Raw genomic sequence first — 17,494 nt, forward strand, 5'->3', positions numbered from 1 at the left:
AGCGACACCTTCTGGCGTTTTGCTCCAATAGCCACACGGTTACCAAAACAACCAAATTTTTTTGCAAGAATTTAAATGTTGACATTCTGGTGAGCAGAGAGAGAATTTATTTTTTTATTTTGTCTGTTGCTAGAATAGTACAGTACAATTATACACAACACGAATAAAATAGCACCATAGCAATCTAGATACCACAATAGACAGGAATCAGCTAAAGACTATATCAGTCAGTGAGTCAGCTGCTTCCCTGTTCTTAGTGTGACAAATGTCAAGCATCGCCAAATTACCGTACGTTGAAACAAGATAGGCTGATGTTCAGTAAAAATGAACAAAAAAGAAGTAATGTGCTGCGATCCTCAAGTGAAGTCCTGTGGTTTTATTCAAATATAAACTTTATTTCTGGTGTTTAAAAACAATAAACAAAAAATAAAACTTACGGTATGAAATCAATAAACTCTATTAGCAAGGGCATTTAAATTTCAGTGCAACCAATAAAAGTTCAAGCCAATAAACAGTACAAGCAAAAACATTTTCAATACAGTATTACAAAAATAATCACAATTTAAAAAAAGGTATAGGCCTAGCGCCTAGGCCTATTCTTCTGTCATAAAAGAAATGACTGAATGACTCTCAATGTGACCTGTTAGGCTGCACGAAACTAGCTCAATATGACCGTATCAATTGAGAAAGAAATTAAACAAAATGTAAATGAGAAAGAATTAAATATAAGCAAATAACACAATAGGTCAATAATGTTTTCTTTAGATGAAATTTAACAAATCAAATCCAGGTAACATATCATTACATAGTTTGAGCCCAAAATAACAATTTAAATGCACCTGTCACTCTTCCACTGGCATAAAGCAACAAAATTTAATTTCAATTAAAAAAAAATCAAACACTTTGCATTGAAAGAAACGCCAGAAAAGAAAAGCAGTTTTCTCAATTTAAGTGCAGTTGATCTAAACGGGTGCAACCTAGTTCGTACCTTGAACCATTCGTACAGCCAGTTTGTACCCTGAAAAGATCAAGAGAAAAAATTAAAAAAGCCGTAGTCGCTGATCGCAGTTTAATAGCACAAAGCCGAAGTCGCTGATTGGAGTTTCCCCAAACAATTTGAAACAAATAACAAACTCGAGAGTTAGGGTTAGCAGAAACTGCGGAAAAATGTTTGCGGAAACTGCGATCAGCGAGGGTTAGGGTTAGAGCATAGATTACTCTATGGTTAGAGTAAGCAGAAACTGCGGTTAGCGGAAACTGCGGAAAAATGTTTGCGGAAACTGCGATCAGCGAGGGTTAGAGCATAGATTACTCTATGGTTAGGGTAAAGGTTAGCGGAAACTGCAAAAAAATGTTTGCGGAAACTGCGATCAGCGAGGGTTTTGCTCTATAGTTAGAATTAGCCGTGGCCGGCCGGCAGTCGTGGCCGAGTGGTTAGCGCGTTGGGCTCGCAGCCGAGAGCCTGCATGTTCGACTCCAGCCACCCGCACTTGCTGTTGTTTCTCTGGGCAAGAAACTTAACGATAATTGCCTCTACCTAGTGATCGATTTCGAGTAATGGGTAGTACCAAATTTAAGTCATAAGTAAAGTAGACAACCGGAAACATTGCCGTCGGCTGCAGCGTGGGTCAGGTGTATGTCGGAAGGCGTACACCGATGCATAGCGCTCAAGTCCGCTTTCCCGCAATGCAGGATAAAGATAAACAAAAAAAAAACATTAGGGTAAGGGTTAACGGAAACTGCGGTTAGCGGAAACTGCAGAAAATTTTTTGCGGAAACTGCGATCAGCGAGGGTTAGGGTTAGAGCATAGATTACTCTATGGTTAGGGTTAGCGGAAACTGCGGAAAAATGTTTGCGGAAACTGCAATCAGCGGACTTCGGCTTTGAGCTATTTCTTTCTCGATCTTTTCAGGGGGAAAATTTTAAAATGATTGCAGAAACTGCAATCAGCAACTTCGGCTTTTTTAATTTTTTCTCTTGATTTTTTCAAGGTACGAACTGACGGTCCGAACTGTTCATGGTACAAACTAGGTTGCATCTGATCTAAACTTGTCTAGCAGCCCTGCTTAAAAAACTAACTATGCTCGACTGCTGGCCAATGTTAGATTTTCATCTCAAAAACTAAATAATTTATCATTGCAAACTTTTGAGCTGGTTTAATTAATTGATTTATATCGGGACAACATGCACTAAACCAGAAAAGTTAAAAAGCAACCGAATTTAAAACAACGAATTTTAGGACAAACTTTGAACCGATTTGATAATGGGCAGCAAACAAGATGGTAAACAATACAGCATGTAAAACAATTAAGCCTTATGGCTTACTAATCGTTGTTTGATAAATTTTGTACTGTACTTCAATTGCTTCACTAGATAATAATTGTAATTTTCCCATCCTGGTTGTTTCAATGCTGAGACTGGTGAGTGGCGAGTCAATTGCTTGTTGGATACATGCGGCAACCGCAGACCCCTGGATTCTTGATATTATAATTTCTCTTCAAGTTTTTGATCAATTTCAAATATCTTGGTAATTAAAATATTCATAATCAAAGTATCTTCTTCATTTTTACTAAACTTATTTTATCTGCAGGTCTCAATTTATCACAGATCTATATTTTAGATTTGGACTTGGAAGGCGAAAACTTTGCTGCTTAATTTTGAAAAGCATGGGAAAATCATGAACCTAGCTACCCATGCTGTTTTGGAGGGTTCCACCTGTCATATATAATACTGTGATATTATTTAATTTTTTCATGTTCGGTTACTGTAATTGATAGTAATATTATTCCAATGTTTAAATTGACCTTTGTTCTTTTTCTGCCACCTGGGTTTTTTTTTGGTCATTTATCTGTCATTGACTGGTTTTTTTAGCAAAATGTCCGAAAAAAAATATAGTCAATTCGGTCAAAATGTCCGAAAAAACATATTCGTTTCTCAGCGAAACTTAATGTTGTAGCTAGTCAGGAAATGAAAATTTTGGTTTGTATCAGCTACTTGAAAGGAAATATTTTTATCAGAAAAAAATGACCGAAATAAATAAAAAACAACCGAATTTTTCAAGTCATTTCGGACAAATGACCGAAAAGTCTCAGCAAAAAGAAAACCCAGTCTGCCACCCTTATGTTTGGTATGGTAGCCTACTAAGCTATTGTACGATAATTTAATTTCAGTCCTTACTACAGTAGGTATGTACAGCTACTGCAAAATGACTTTGGACCTTTCTAAATTTTCAAGAAAAACAAGCATTTTGTATACAATGAAATTTTTTAATAAAAACTATCGACCTTTCTTTATAATTTGTCATATTGCATTATTATAACCTTCTTCACATTTTTCACAATCTTTGCATTGTTAGTCACAATGCTCATTGTTAGTGGTATGATCTGATGTAAAACGCACAACTACAAACCTGGCGTAAATTTTGGTAAAAAGTTCCGAAGTCATTTTGTGGTAGCTGTACATGTAGGCCTAACCTGCGATTTATATTTTGCCAATAAAATGGAATAATTAAATCAATACTAATTTTTGCAAAAATGATTGATTTTTAGTTAATCGTCGAAAAAAGAAATACGGTTTGCAATGGAATCAGGCTAGATTAAGCAATTGAATAACATTTTAGCATCTCAAGCAACTTTATAAAAAAATCATTTAAAGTTTAAAATGAACAACAGTTCATCATGTAGGCCTAAAGATCTATGAATAATGATATCATAATGATTAAGAAAACAATTTTTGAGGACTATTCTTTTTCTGTCATTACAGAATTATGCATGTTGTCACTTAACCTACCTTGTAGCAACATTATTTACGTTTATACACAAAAGCCATAAATACAATATAAATCTCAAACACAACTCACTTCTGAAGTGTATATGAAATTTGAACAGCTCTTTATTGTTTTTGTGATCAAATTAAAGCAATATTAAATTCTGTGCTCTTTTACACCATAGGCTAGTTTATAGACTAATTGACATTAGTGTAAATATTTCTTAAAAAATGATTGTCATTTTTGTGACAATTTCAATGCTATGCTGATTGCTGAATCTGCTTACTTGACTGCATTTTTGATTTATGAACTAATGAATTGTATTGGGAATTATATTATTAATATGCAAATAGCGGCAGTAAAATAGTAATAGGTTATATACTATTCCTCATATGTTAATTTATGATATATATAAAGCATTTAATGTATTTTTTGTAGGAGTTGTTCTTCAGGGCTTCTGTTGATTTTCAAGATTGTTGGTAAGCCTACATTGGTTGCCTTGTTTACATTTGTATGTTGTGGAACAAACATATCAAAAATGGCAAGATCAAGTGCTGGAAAATATTTTGGTGAAAAGAAAGTTAAATCTTTATGGGAAGACATTTGTGATGGTATATTATAATACTAATTACTGAATATTTTTTTTTACATCTTAGAGTCTTGGCTAATTATTTAAATATCATCTAACTCAGTGCTTTCCAACCTTTTTCAGTTTGCAACACACTTTTATTGCCATCTTTTTTATGCAACCCCCAAAGCTGAGCGTAAGATTTGCAATTATACTAAATGCCGTCTTTGCTAAACTGTTTAGTGTTTATCCAACTTTTACAAGTTTTAATCCTCCCAGTACTTAGCCTAGTTACAGTTTGCCAAATATAGATGTATTGGGGGGCACCAACATTGTTGATACAACATAACTTTAATAGTTGTGTATTTGGTACAGAATAATTAATGTAATAATTTCCTGATCTAATCATAAACTGCAACATTAGGAATGCTTTGCAGCCCACCTGAAACGGCTTTGTGACCTACCAGTAAGTAACAACCCACTGGTTGAGAAGCACTTATCTAATGCACAATTTGCACATAGCCTACATACACCAACTATTACTTATTTTTTGTTTTCTCTTCAATTGCAAAATAGATTTACCTAAAATCTACTACAATTAGTGTATTTGTGACAGGAACTGATTATAATATAGGTATTCTTGTAGAAAAGAGAGTAGGCTAGGTTTGGTGCACAGTTTTAACACACATTGTGCAAGGAGTACAGGGAGGTAGAATAAGCTTCTGTCAAGCTACAACTCACATAGATTGGATCCCATAGAAATTTATGACTAAGATAATCACTTGTTTTTTGGTGTATACAGGACACAGGTGTACTGTCAACATTTTTGTAGGCTAGTGGGACATAGGTTAGCTTCTGTTGTGTGTTGTTTTTTTTTCTTCTACTGTGTGTTTGAGATTTATGTCATGGTGAAGTAAACCTACACTTTATTTAATTGAATTTTTGAGACTCCTTGCACAATGTGTGTTAAAACTGTGCACCAAACCTAGCCTACTCTCTTTTCTACAAGAATACATATTATATATTATAATTCAAAATGGATAAATTTACATGTTCTTATTACTGCTGTACAATGAGGTAAACCTATAGCCTACCAGGCTACCACCAGTCCACCACTGGTATCAAAATAAACATGATTGGTTTTTAATACATTAAAACTTTAAATACTAGACTACTTTTTATAGGTAATTACCACACAAGAAAATTGAAGGCTGTGTTGGCAATTGACATATTGGTTTGTATACTTCTTGCAGGCTTCACAATGTTCTAAGGAGATTTTAAAGTTAATAGGCTACACTCTATATCAAAATGGGAACAAAAGAAAGACGAGTTTGTTAATGTTTAACAACCACTGTTACAACATGCATAAAATGGCATGTCTGCCATGAAGTAGTGCAGTAACAATAAGTTAGAATCGCTAGTGGTTAGCATGCTATATAGAAAACATGTGAATAAACTATTGTCAAGTCAGTTGCTTCCCTTTTTTCACGCTATTAAATGGCTTGCCAAGACATGGTTGGATGGCATCTTTATCAACAGATGTGAAACCAACAATCTTAGAGTGTTTTCCAGACACTTTCACATCTTGTGCTTTAATCTCTCATCATAACAAAGCAACATTTATGGCCCATCTATCACAGAGACACCACCACGAGAGTGGTGTGAACTGAACACCTTCTCTTGGTACACGCTAATGTTAACTTATGGTGTCTACTTATATGGTTTGGTTATGTATGTATGGTTTGTACGTATAGTTGTATTTGAGTTGTGAAGTATAAACATCGCTGTTTTCACACATTGTTTTTCGTATATTTCATCAGCCGCTTTACTACTTCTCATAGTATCCTATCAAGCGCACTTGAAAGCCAAGAATTTCCATAAGTAAAGTTCTTCTAAATCCTCATGAAAGAATCCTGTACTATTACGTCCTTTTTCACAATTTTTTCATGTAATTTTCATGAAACAATTACTACGGTCTACGGTATATTAACATTTTCCCTTTCTGGTAATTGACAAAAAAAGACGGAAAAAACCCAGAAAAAATCAACTCGAAAAAATCCACCATGGTAAATATCCCCACTGCCGACTAAATATTTTTATTAAAAGGACTTTGCCTTGAGCTATGTACCAGGTGATTTTTGAGAGGTATTTAATGAATATGCCTTTTCTAACATGTGCCTAAATTGTCCCACCCCAATGCCTCAACTACTCAAGTTAGTAAAATGACCAAGGTTGTGCACAAAGAAACCACAAGATCAAGCAGTATGTACTGGTTTGGTTCTCTGGTGAGGGCTTGAGCAACACATTATGACTGTTGTCCATTCAGTAGCACTTAATGAATTCACAGATAACATCATTTCAACAAATCAATAGGCAGAAACTTCACTCTGCCAATCTCTGTAACTGGGGTCTGCTACTATTCGGTGAGTCCGATTCGGTGAGTCCGATTCGGTGAGTCTGATTCGGTGAGTTCCTAACTTCTAACCCCTAACCTTAACTCCTAACCCCTAACCCTAAAACGGCAATGATAATTAGGCTACGGTACCCAATAATTTAAAAAAAAAATTGAAAAAATCCCCCGTTAAGGGATCGGACTCACCGAATCGGACTAACCGAATCGGACTCACCGAATCGGACTCACCGAAACGGGCCATTCCGCTGTAACTGGTACCTGCGTCAGTAGTTCAAAGCTTCTACAAGTATGTACCGGAATTAAGCTATCAAAGTTGAGCTTTTATAGTCCAAGGGTAAAGAACTAAAGATTCCATTAATCAATTAAATAAGATAGATTTTTTCTGGTTAATATTTACTAGGGTGCTTTTTCCGGAGGGATATTTAGTTATTTACCTACATCCACTGGCATGGATCCAAATTACATTTTATTTTTGGTAGCGTAACTTTATTTCTTAACTTTTGTTTGAAGAATTCTTTGCCATGGTGTAACATCTTTCTGTCAAGGTGACAAGTGCAAATCGTTTTATTGTAAATAGGAACAAGAGTTCAAATTTATCACAAATATCAAGATTTGTTTTCCTTTATGGCCATACACTCACTCAAGTTCCTAGGGATGGGCAAAATAGAATACCGAATATAGAATAACCGGTTGTAGAGCCAAACCGGTTTCAAAATGCATATGAAATCGGATAATTGAAACCGCTTTAACGATCGACTTCGTTCTAGTCCGTTTGATCGCAACGAATTCGCTACAGCGAAAGTACAATTGTTTATCGATTTAGTGCGATGCGGCGTAGGAAAAACGCACGAGTTTCATTGTTCGCATTAAAGAGATCTTTCTTGTCAAGCGCTTTGTAGTCCTCGACCTCACAGTCTTGCGGAAGTGTGGCACGAAACAGCTTAATCCGCTTTCAGGATTTTTCTCTATTTCGGTACCACAAACCTAACTTGTTTCTGGTAGAATAGAAGGATCGACTAGCCTTCGCTCAGCAACCCAACATCGTGAGCTCGCATGAAAGGCAACGTCGACCACAGGGTGTGAGGACTAGCAAACCTCCCCCGCACTGGGACCCCCTAACGCCAGGGTTGCCAGCCAACTGTTTGGGTGGCTCTTCAAAAAGAGCTAATCTGGCTCTTTTTGAAGTTGGTTGGCCCGTTGGCTCTTTATGAGAATTATTTCCTAGATTTTAATGTAAGCTTCAGCAATATGGCAATCAAAACGTGTTTTTTGGCAACTTCTGATTTTTCACCCTGTTTTCTTTTCACACCCGGCTCGACATCAGCATGACCTTTTTTTAGTGAGTTGAAGGGTTAGCTCTCCAATTTTGGTTGGCTCTTTGGCCCTTTTTGAAAACCAGTTGGTTTCTTAAGTTTTAATTTAGCCCTTTAGCTTTTTTGGGCCTTGTTTGGCCGTTTTCAAAATGTGAGGGATTGTGGAATGTTTTTTTGCAAGTGATTCTTTTTGCCTTGTCTTCTGGAGAAGGTGGTAACAGAACACTAGTAAGGGTACTGTGGCAGTGTAATACCGGTACAGGTATACTATTTTATTTCAATTGTGTTTTTGGACTTGATCCAGGAAGACTAGGATGCCAAAGAAGTAGAAAGCAGGATTATGAGAGCGGTACCGGTAGGAAATACAATAGTAGGCCTGTGGTAATTGGGGAAAACTTCGAATGGGAGGATGATAGTGAATTGAATGTGGAAATGTTTATTTGACTTTTGGATAACTTGCTCGGTGGAATTTATTGGGGTCACATTTTCTGCATGCCTTTTTGTAAATTGTTTATTTGTTATTGTTGTGTCTCTCCAGAAGCATGATCTAACATGCTGCATGGTCTGTATATGTTATGTTTCAGTGCTGAAATGTCTGTATTGCTAAGAATGTGTTGTTAATTCAGTGAAATTGCTTCTTAGTACTTGAAAATTGAGCTGGCCCTATTTTTGGCACCTTGTTTTAGAAGTTGGCTCTTTTTTGGCCCTTTTTAAACGTGCAGTTGGCTTCTTGCCAAATTTACATCTGGTAACCCTGCCTAACGCTCAGAACAATGCAGGGCACTCTACCTTTTCTCGGGAAAACCCAGCCCTCAGACACTGGTGGTGGTGGGGTGTTATGTGGCACGAAACAGCTTAATCCGCTTTGGGGATTTTGCTCTGTTTCGGCACCACAAACATAAGTTGTTTGTGGTAGAACACAAGAGTCGACTTGCCTTCGCTGAGCAACCCAACATCGGAAGCTCCCACTCTCGTATGTAGGGCCACGTCGACCACAGGGTGTGAGGATTAGTGACCCTCCCCGCAGAAGTACGTACGAGTACCTGGCTGTGTCTTAGCTTTTACTATGCCAGTAGCCTACAGTGACATGGACGACTTGTTTAGTTGTGGGATTGAAGATGCTACATGCAGTAGTGAAGATGAATCAGAAATTTGGTTTCCTCACCTTTAGAAATAGATACCTATCTCACGTTGTTGAAAGCATCGACTATATCTCTTCAAAATGCCCTTGTTTGGTGGAAAGCAAACAAAAACCAATTTTCTTGTTTATGTCATTTAGTTTCAAAATATTTTTGTGTACGGTACCTGCTACATCTGCTTCTTCAGAGATGTTTTTCAAGTGCAGGTTTAACTGCCACTAAGTTGAGATCTCGTTTGACTGGTAAAAATTTAGAAAGCCTAAATTTGTTACACTGCGATAAGCATTTTTTGTGATGTTCTTTGTTTTTGTAATGTCATAAAAATCATTAAAATGTGTCATGGTAAAAACTGTCATTTATTCTAGAATAGATATCTGTATTCTATATTCGGTTTCAGTATTCTAGAATATTCTAGAATAGCTAATTATTCTATTTTGCCCATCCCTACAAGTTCCCCAGCCACACCTGTTTGACCAGCTTTTTTACTTTTTTGATCTTAGTTCACTCTCCACTTCCTTAGTACACTTCCAACAGCACCATTGTTCGACAAGTACACCAGCTTTCAGTGCACATGTCATTGTTTTATACGTGTCACGCCTACCAAGGGCTACGGCTTTTCGCACTGTCTCATTGGATGCACACTGTCTCTTTGCGTTTTCTTTATGTACGTTTTGTTTTGGATCCAAACAAAAACAAATGACTGCTTGACTGACTGTCTTTGCATTCATTAGTTGCTGAATGGATTTTTTATTCCTTTTTATATTAACTTCTTACTTGTGATTTGTACTTTTTTAATCAGTTAATGTGAAAGACGACACTTTATAGGCAATATTATATTAAAAATTGAATGAGTCATTACCTGATTTAGCTCCTGAAGAAGTCAGTCGTGTCTGATTGACGAAACGTCGAAATAAACGCAGATTATCACCTGAAACACCTTGTGATAGTTTAGCTTAGTTTACACCAGAAGAATATAATTAATGTTATTGAGGTCATAAAGCAATATTTCCTCAGTGAACAGAAAAGCTACTGTTTTATTGCAGCTTTCCACATGATCACATCATATCATTTACAAACGAGAATTTTCTGTTATTATTAATTTTGAACGTAGAACTATATAAATTAACAATCAAATGCAGGAGTAAAAATATCAAAGCTTGCTTATCAAGTTATTATGCTATATTAGTGTATTACTTGCTGAGAGAAAATTATTCAATTTTCTAGAGTTTGCCTCGAAAAAAGCAATCTTTGAAAACACCGACGTTGATGATGACGTGTCAGTTGCTACAGATGTGACGCAATATTCTGCCCGACGACACACACCTGTGGTTTATGGAAAGATGGTTCATCACACACCAGTCGGTTTGTTTCTCGTTAATATTTGGTGTGAAATATATATATACATACGCTACGTTTGTTTTTATACAAAATGATTCATTGTTTAGGACTTTCCAATCATTCTATTATTTAAAAAAAAAACTTGTATATACAATGTAATGTACTAACTGTTTTGAGAATACTTTTTCATATAAATGCATAAATTGAGTGGTTGTTCTTCCAATAATATAATTCTTTTTGATTTGTCAATAAATTCATCACCCAGGCCATGTCATCGACTTCTTTGTGGTTTCTTTCTGCTATCAAACATGGCAGTGACACTGCGAATGCGCTGCCCAATAATCGACAGTTGCTATGAGAAAGGAAGAGCTTACGCTACAACTAACTGTGAAATTCATAATTTTCTCTTTTTGCGGAATAGTGAAATGGTTGATAAATGATAACCAAGTCAGTCTTCAAACGTCTTAATGGTAGCTTTTGTGACTTAATGCTTCCCAAACCTGTTTATAGTATTTGTATGTTAAGAGTTAACATATACCCTTAAGAGTACGCTATTTCAGGAGTAGGTTGTCGCTACACGCCCAACCATCAAACCAACATTAATTGCGCAAAATAATTGCTGAGTTAGTTGTAATTTTTATTAATTACTTCAGATGCAAATGTGCTAGAAGAATTCGACCCTGCCGTTGGTCACCCTGCCGCTATTGGGCTGACCATGTTGACAAGACCAAAGCCTCCGCCCACACCTCCACCATCTGTTCCACCTGATCCTAAAACATGTAACTCATCAATGTTTCATCTAACGTAACTTTCTAGTAAAGTTATCGCTTAATCTAGTACTTACGCTTTGTCTTTGTTGTGCCAATATGTCAGTGTATGGAACTCTGGCTTGTTCAGCAATTTCTCCGACTTGATATCGATGTTTGTCAGTCAAAGCTAACAAAAAAAACGATAGCAAATTTTATTATAGATCATCAAAATAGGTTAAGTGCAATCCAGCAACCCGGTGATCTTTGAGTTCTTTCAAATTGTATTGTAACCCGGTCAGATTTCATTAATCCGACATGAGTGATTTGGTTAAATAATATCGATTTTGCCATGTTGCCCGACGACTGATTGGTTGTAAGAATCTCTATCCTCGAACTGACAAAGCTTCATCTTAGCAGTTTCGCGTACTTGTGGAGGCTTTGAATCACTGACGCAGGCCGGTCACCGAGATTGTCAAAGTGAAATCTTCGCTTGTTGTGAAAGAGAGGAACTGCATGTGAATTGTTCCATCCGTTAGGTGCCGCTGAATGTACAGCTATGAGCTGTCCTTGCAATGCGTTGTTCAAGTGCATACCCCGAGTGTCGAACTAACGCCGCTTGATCTTGCTGTTTCTTTAAAAGCTGTGAGTTTAACCAACTGAGCTGTCGAAGAGATTGGGATCAAAACAAAACGAGTAAAAAGCACTGGAAAAGGCTCTTTTTCGAAGATAATTTTTTTTAACGGAGACTCCATTTTGAAGTGGTTGTTAACGATACCTCACTGTATTCATGTTTTTGTTGTAATTTTGAAAGTTGCATTCCATGCTTAATTCTCCCAATCAATTGTCCGGTGTTTAACATTTTTCAGACAGATTTGTTGTCCTAGGGATGTACTTACCACCTGGTCTACCCATGGACAAACAACTATACAAACTTAGAGCATGTAGGCGTTAAAGCTTGTCTTTTTACCGTTTATAACACAGGCACACAGCACACTATAGCTTGTTTTAAACCTTCCAGGCAGCCCGAAAGAATATTTGGAAGCACATATTTTTCCTACGCTCATCCCTGCACTCATTGCAATGCTCAAGCAAGCTAAAATCGAGAAATGTTTTGAAGTAAGTTTGCTTTCAAGTAATAGAAATAGTCATGTATGTTTATTCAGACAGATACAACATCAATGTTTTTTTTAAATTAATTTTTACTTTTACAGAGAAAGAGGTTTCGATTCAATGGCTGTGATTTTCTGACTGAATACTTGTACAAGTGAGTTTATAGGCTAGGTTTTCGTAGTCCCCACAAACGATGTACTGTAGTTTTACTAATGTGCTTTTTTGCACATTTTCTTTGCTTTACATTTTTTTGGGAAGATGTTGTGATCATGGCAATTTTTTTCTATTAACATCCAATCGTGTATCAGTTCGCTGTATTGCAATACATTCGAATCTCTCATATGTTTTTGCACCTTTTGCATGGGATTGTAGTTCATTTGCCAGTTCCTTGCACAGAGTTGTGGTAAATGCAGTATTAAGAGTTGCAATTTTCATTTGAATTATGTATAAATAGACATTGCGTTGCCGTTGTTAGCAAATTTTCGGTAGCGATCATATTATGCTGGTAGGAATTAACAAATACCGAATACCTTGTTTCTAGACGTAACCACACAAGGTCGCCATCTGAACGGGAATCAGTGACGTTGCATGAAATTCCTTTCGTCACGTCATGGCTGGCTGAACAGTGAGCTCATGAAAATTTAATTTATTGTTTAAAAGTTCAATTTTAATTTACACAAAAAGAAAACGATGAAATAAATAATACTAACATAGAAACAAGAGTTGTTAAAAAAAGAACAAAAGGTGGTAAACCAACAATGGTTTTAAACGTGCAAATGTTGTAGGCTTAGAAGTTATGCGTAAACCAAATAAAGTCATGGCATGGCCTCCAAGCCGAATAATTATACAGAGATGAATTTGATTGATCGATTGTAGACATTTTTATTCTCCAACTGAAAAAGCTTCTGCACTGCACAGGTTTAATTATGTAAATTTTACATAGGCTTACTTGTAGAGTGTTTGAACCACTGATGCAGGCTATGACGAAATTGACGGCGTAAAGCTTCCACTTGTATCAAAATATTGTTGTCTGTGGATTATTCCATTCTTTATGTGCCGCTAAATGGAGAGATGTCCTTGAAGAGTGTTGCTCAAGCATATAGCCCGTGAGCTTAACCATTGTTTTTTAACTTTGCCGTTTCTTCGTTGACAAAGTCAGGTCTGCTTAACCGACTGAACTATCTGGGAGGAGAAGCTAAAGTTAAACTTGAAACAAAACCTGTTAAAGAATGTGGTTTCATTGCGGAAATGCTTTATATTTAAGTTGCATATGCCGTATAAAAACATTAGTTGAACGGGCCAGTGTTAGTTTAGTAAATATGGTTTAACTTGTTCCCACAATCCCTGTTTGTTCAATGCTCAAGTGGGAATATTCATTCAGTTATGAGACGTCATTGTTTTCAGTCCTCGCGCCCCGCTTCCTCTGTCACTCCAGTGGAACGAAGACGAAGCGGCTGTTAAAATACAAGCTTTTTACAGAGGCCACTTGGTGAGTTACGATGGGCGACTGTTTGATGTCGTTTGGGATAAAATTGCTGCAATGTGCAAGCGCACATTGCACAGCGTTCACAAAATGTCAGTTAAGCAACAAAATGCTTTCATTTTTATGTTAGAAATGAAATGCTAGATTGCAAATAAAATGCTTCTTGCAGCGACATATTATCGACAAAAATCGCCAAGAAATTTTTTTGTTGATATAATGTTGCGGTAAGGAGCACTTTATTTGCAATCCAGCATTTCATTCAGTTTTTGCTGGTACAATGCTTTTATTTTTATAAAATCTAATTCATTGGATAAAAACTGCGTCTGCTGCTAAAAAAGTAAATAGTCTTGATGAACATGCAAACTGACATTTAATGAGTGACCAAGCATGATTCTGTTATTTGATGAAATGAGCAAGTGTGCGCTCCTTGCAACAGACCAGGCGTGCACTTGTTGCAAGACCAAGCGAAGTTTCTACAATTTTCTGACAAAAAAGAGTTGAGTTCAATTTTTTTTCTTCTGATCATCACAACAAAAAACAATATATGCCAAACATATTTCCAGAATGAGGAATCTTCCTTTCTCTCCACTTTAATAACAGGATTTAGCAATCTCGTTATTCGCGCAGGTTCGGGTTCGACCGAGCGTGGCAGAATTGCGAAAATGGCAAAAAGATTGGCGGATAGAAAACGAAAGCGTACGTGGAAAAATTAACAACTTTTGGCAAGAGCACGAGGCCAAAGGTAAGTAGGCTAACGGTTATTGCTATCGGTTAATGTCATTCTTCAATCATTTGAAATAGTCGACTGCAAATAAATTGCTTTATGTTGATTAACACGATTATGTTGAACACGATTGCTATTGGGGTAAATTTGTAGATGCACGGCGAGGCGTAGCTCATGTCAGTTACCAATGACCTACTTTTTATCAACACCGAGCATAAGCATAGCCAAAAAGGATCTCTAAAAGGAGACCGTTGAGGCGGTGAAAAACTTATTTGTTGCCCACACGTAAAAACTTTATTTTGAAAAATATCCATCAAGTACACAATATTTATATTAAATCGTCTTTCTTTCATGGCCCTTGAACCCAGGAACAATCTAACTTACAGTCAGTCGTATCAGCTAGTGATACATTTAAATTGACCTGTAGGCTATAGTTTCATAGTGTTTTTCTAGGTGACAGTCAATGTAGGTTGTAGAGCGGTTATCGACATGCAGTCTAGCATCTAATAGTTACTTTTGCAGAAAGTTGAGTTCAAGATATTCAAAGAGTCGAGATCTTTTTCCGTCATGTTTCATGTAGCCTAGAAAATATTACAGTCTTTTTGTTCAGTCGTGTGGATATTACTATCATGCTTTTATTCCAGTGAGAGCTTATCGGCTAGCGATAAATGTCTGCAGATAACGCGTTTTGAGACAAGATAAAGAAGCATTCTTTTCTAGGTTAAGCTATTACTAGCTTTCTGTTACATATTTGCAGTTTCTGAGATGGCCCTTCCATTACGTGGAGTTCTTCGTACATCAATAAGCTACAGCCCACCGAGCTCAGCCAAAGGTGTGCGTGAGAAGAAAGTTACATTATCAGATAGTCACGCTAGTGAGAAACAACCTCCTTCGGATTGTGCCCAATGGTCGAATCAGCATCCTGCGGAGAAGTAGTTCAAACTAATAAGAAGTGATAAGTATGTGCCAGTTTGATTTAAAACAGATGCTGTAGCGTCGCGTCAGTCTTGTACTTTAACAATGGTTGTGGTTCTAAACCTGGAGCACTCAAACCCAGTGGGAAACAAAGGAAAATTTTAATGAGGTCCATGTGCAATAGGGTACCACACCTTCACAGTTCAAGCAAGTCTACTTAACTCATGGGTTCTTAGTATGCTGACAGTAGTGAACACAACCATTAACAGTGTATAGTTGTATACTATAGGCCTAAAGCACACTATAATCTCTATTGTGTTGGAATATACAACATATTGATTAATTAATTATTGATGCCGTGTTATTTACGGATTGACCTTTTCAATTTTTATCGATATCGATTTGATAAAATAAATAGTAGTAAAAATAAGTAGATGGGGAAATACAAAAGATACAAATTAGACTACTCAATGTAGTTATATAGCCTACCATAAACTGATCATTAAAATTGATTTTTTTTTGTAAGAAAGTAGTAATTTGATTTTTGCTTGGTTGAAGGACAATGCCGCCAAGACATAGCCTACCAGTGACTACGTTGTGATATCAACCTACGTGTTTAACTAAAATTGTTTTCGGTCTGAGCAACTCTGAATAAGTTTTACTCCCAAAATGCGCAAAAAGCTTATGTTAAATTCATGGTAGAAATAAGTCTAGTTTACGCTATGGATTAATTGATCAAGTCCTGAAATCATGAATTCATTAAAGTCTTTCTTTGTGCAGCTGGAGTTATGAGACAGTACTCCGACTCAAACGTCATCGATCCAGCCAACAAATAAAGCTGATGCTTTTTGTTTGTTTTTATCATAGTAGCCTACATAGGAATAGTTCGATTTGTCACATTTTTTTTATGTTGCTGGCAACGTGAACAAATTTTTTTCCAAAAATTATATTTGCCCATATTTCACTGCCTCGTGGCGCTTGGTGAGGTAATGGAAGATGAAAAACGTGGTTTTTAGAAAATATTACTCTTAGAAACAGTTTACAAAGTGTGACAAATCGGCCAAATTGCCAGATAGTTTTTTGGCTGTGACTTTAACCTTTGTTTATGTTTTAATTGTATACGCCAGATCTTCACTTATCTTTTTTAACCAAATAAAAGTCTTTGGTTTAAGTATTCCTCTTTGATGAGTTTTTCAGGTTTGTGGTTTCATTTTCCAGTCAGTTTCAGAACTCCAGCTGAAGGTCTGCTTAATTTTAGCAGGTCTGACCCAAAGTTCAGATAATGTTAATGTAGCCTATAATAAGCGACTGACATGGGATCGACAGCCACCGTGATATTAAATATTCACTTGTACATCGACGAACAAGCTTAAGTTAAAGGTTGTCCAATTTTGGGATAGTTTTCAGTGAGGATTAGGCTTAAAACTTTGAAAACAATTGACAACAAATACTGCAGCAAAGTTGGCGGTGTGACCAGCTGTAAAATTTTGACCTCATTTCGGGGAAATTTGAAAGCCGTTCGGAACAAAAATATAAAATTGTGTAAATTCCCGATATCAAAAACATAGGGATGCGAATGCTGTTATTAGGCCTTACATCTGACAATTGAAGTGCTTTTGCACCTCCAACTACTTTTGCATTCTTTAAATCGGCCTTTGCTCTACACTTGCTAACTGTCTTCTGTAGCTTGCTACCAGCAGCACTACACAACTTTCTGTAGCCTAATTTCGTGCGCTATTAACCAAGCTACCACTCTTGTAGTGTCGAGAGAAAAGGGTAATCCCAGCGAGCCTTCGCATCTCTCTGTTTTAGATAGCCCTGTATGATTAGCCCTGCTATAGTTTGGAGCCCAGATTATGCCCATTAAAACTTGAAATAAATGCTGTGCTGTGTTCATAGCTTTCCAAATGTTTTTCTGTTAACGTTGCCTCAGTTTGATGGTTGTTGACTTTGCAGTGAAAACTAATAATGTCGA

At 36.7% G+C, this 17,494-nt stretch overlaps 1 protein-coding gene across 2 annotated transcripts; it reads left to right on the forward strand.

The window, feature by feature from the left end:
- Window positions 1-1,926: 1,926 nt before the first annotated feature.
- Window positions 1,927-16,693, forward strand: LOC145770593 (IQ domain-containing protein K-like). Of its 2 annotated transcripts, XM_082582279.1 has the most exons (11): window positions 1,927-2,528; window positions 4,206-4,378; window positions 10,425-10,562; window positions 11,192-11,317; window positions 12,306-12,403; window positions 12,499-12,551; window positions 12,939-13,022; window positions 13,802-13,886; window positions 14,508-14,622; window positions 15,362-15,563; window positions 16,300-16,693. In XM_082582279.1, exons 1-10 carry the CDS (start codon window positions 2,410-2,412, stop codon window positions 15,538-15,540), a joined length of 1,170 nt encoding a protein of 389 aa, XP_082438405.1. In that variant the 5' UTR covers window positions 1,927-2,409; the 3' UTR covers window positions 15,541-15,563; window positions 16,300-16,693. The 2 variants fall into 2 exon arrangements, with proteins under 2 accessions (XP_082438405.1, XP_082438406.1); XM_082582280.1 differs by lacking the exon at window positions 15,362-15,563 and having other exon boundaries at window positions 1,930-2,528.
- The last annotated feature ends 801 nt before the right edge of the window (window positions 16,694-17,494 follow it).

Source organism: Aplidium turbinatum, chromosome 5, assembly GCF_918807975.1.
Source record: "Aplidium turbinatum chromosome 5, kaAplTurb1.1, whole genome shotgun sequence".
Classification (NCBI taxonomy): Eukaryota; Metazoa; Chordata; class Ascidiacea; order Aplousobranchia; family Polyclinidae; genus Aplidium; species Aplidium turbinatum.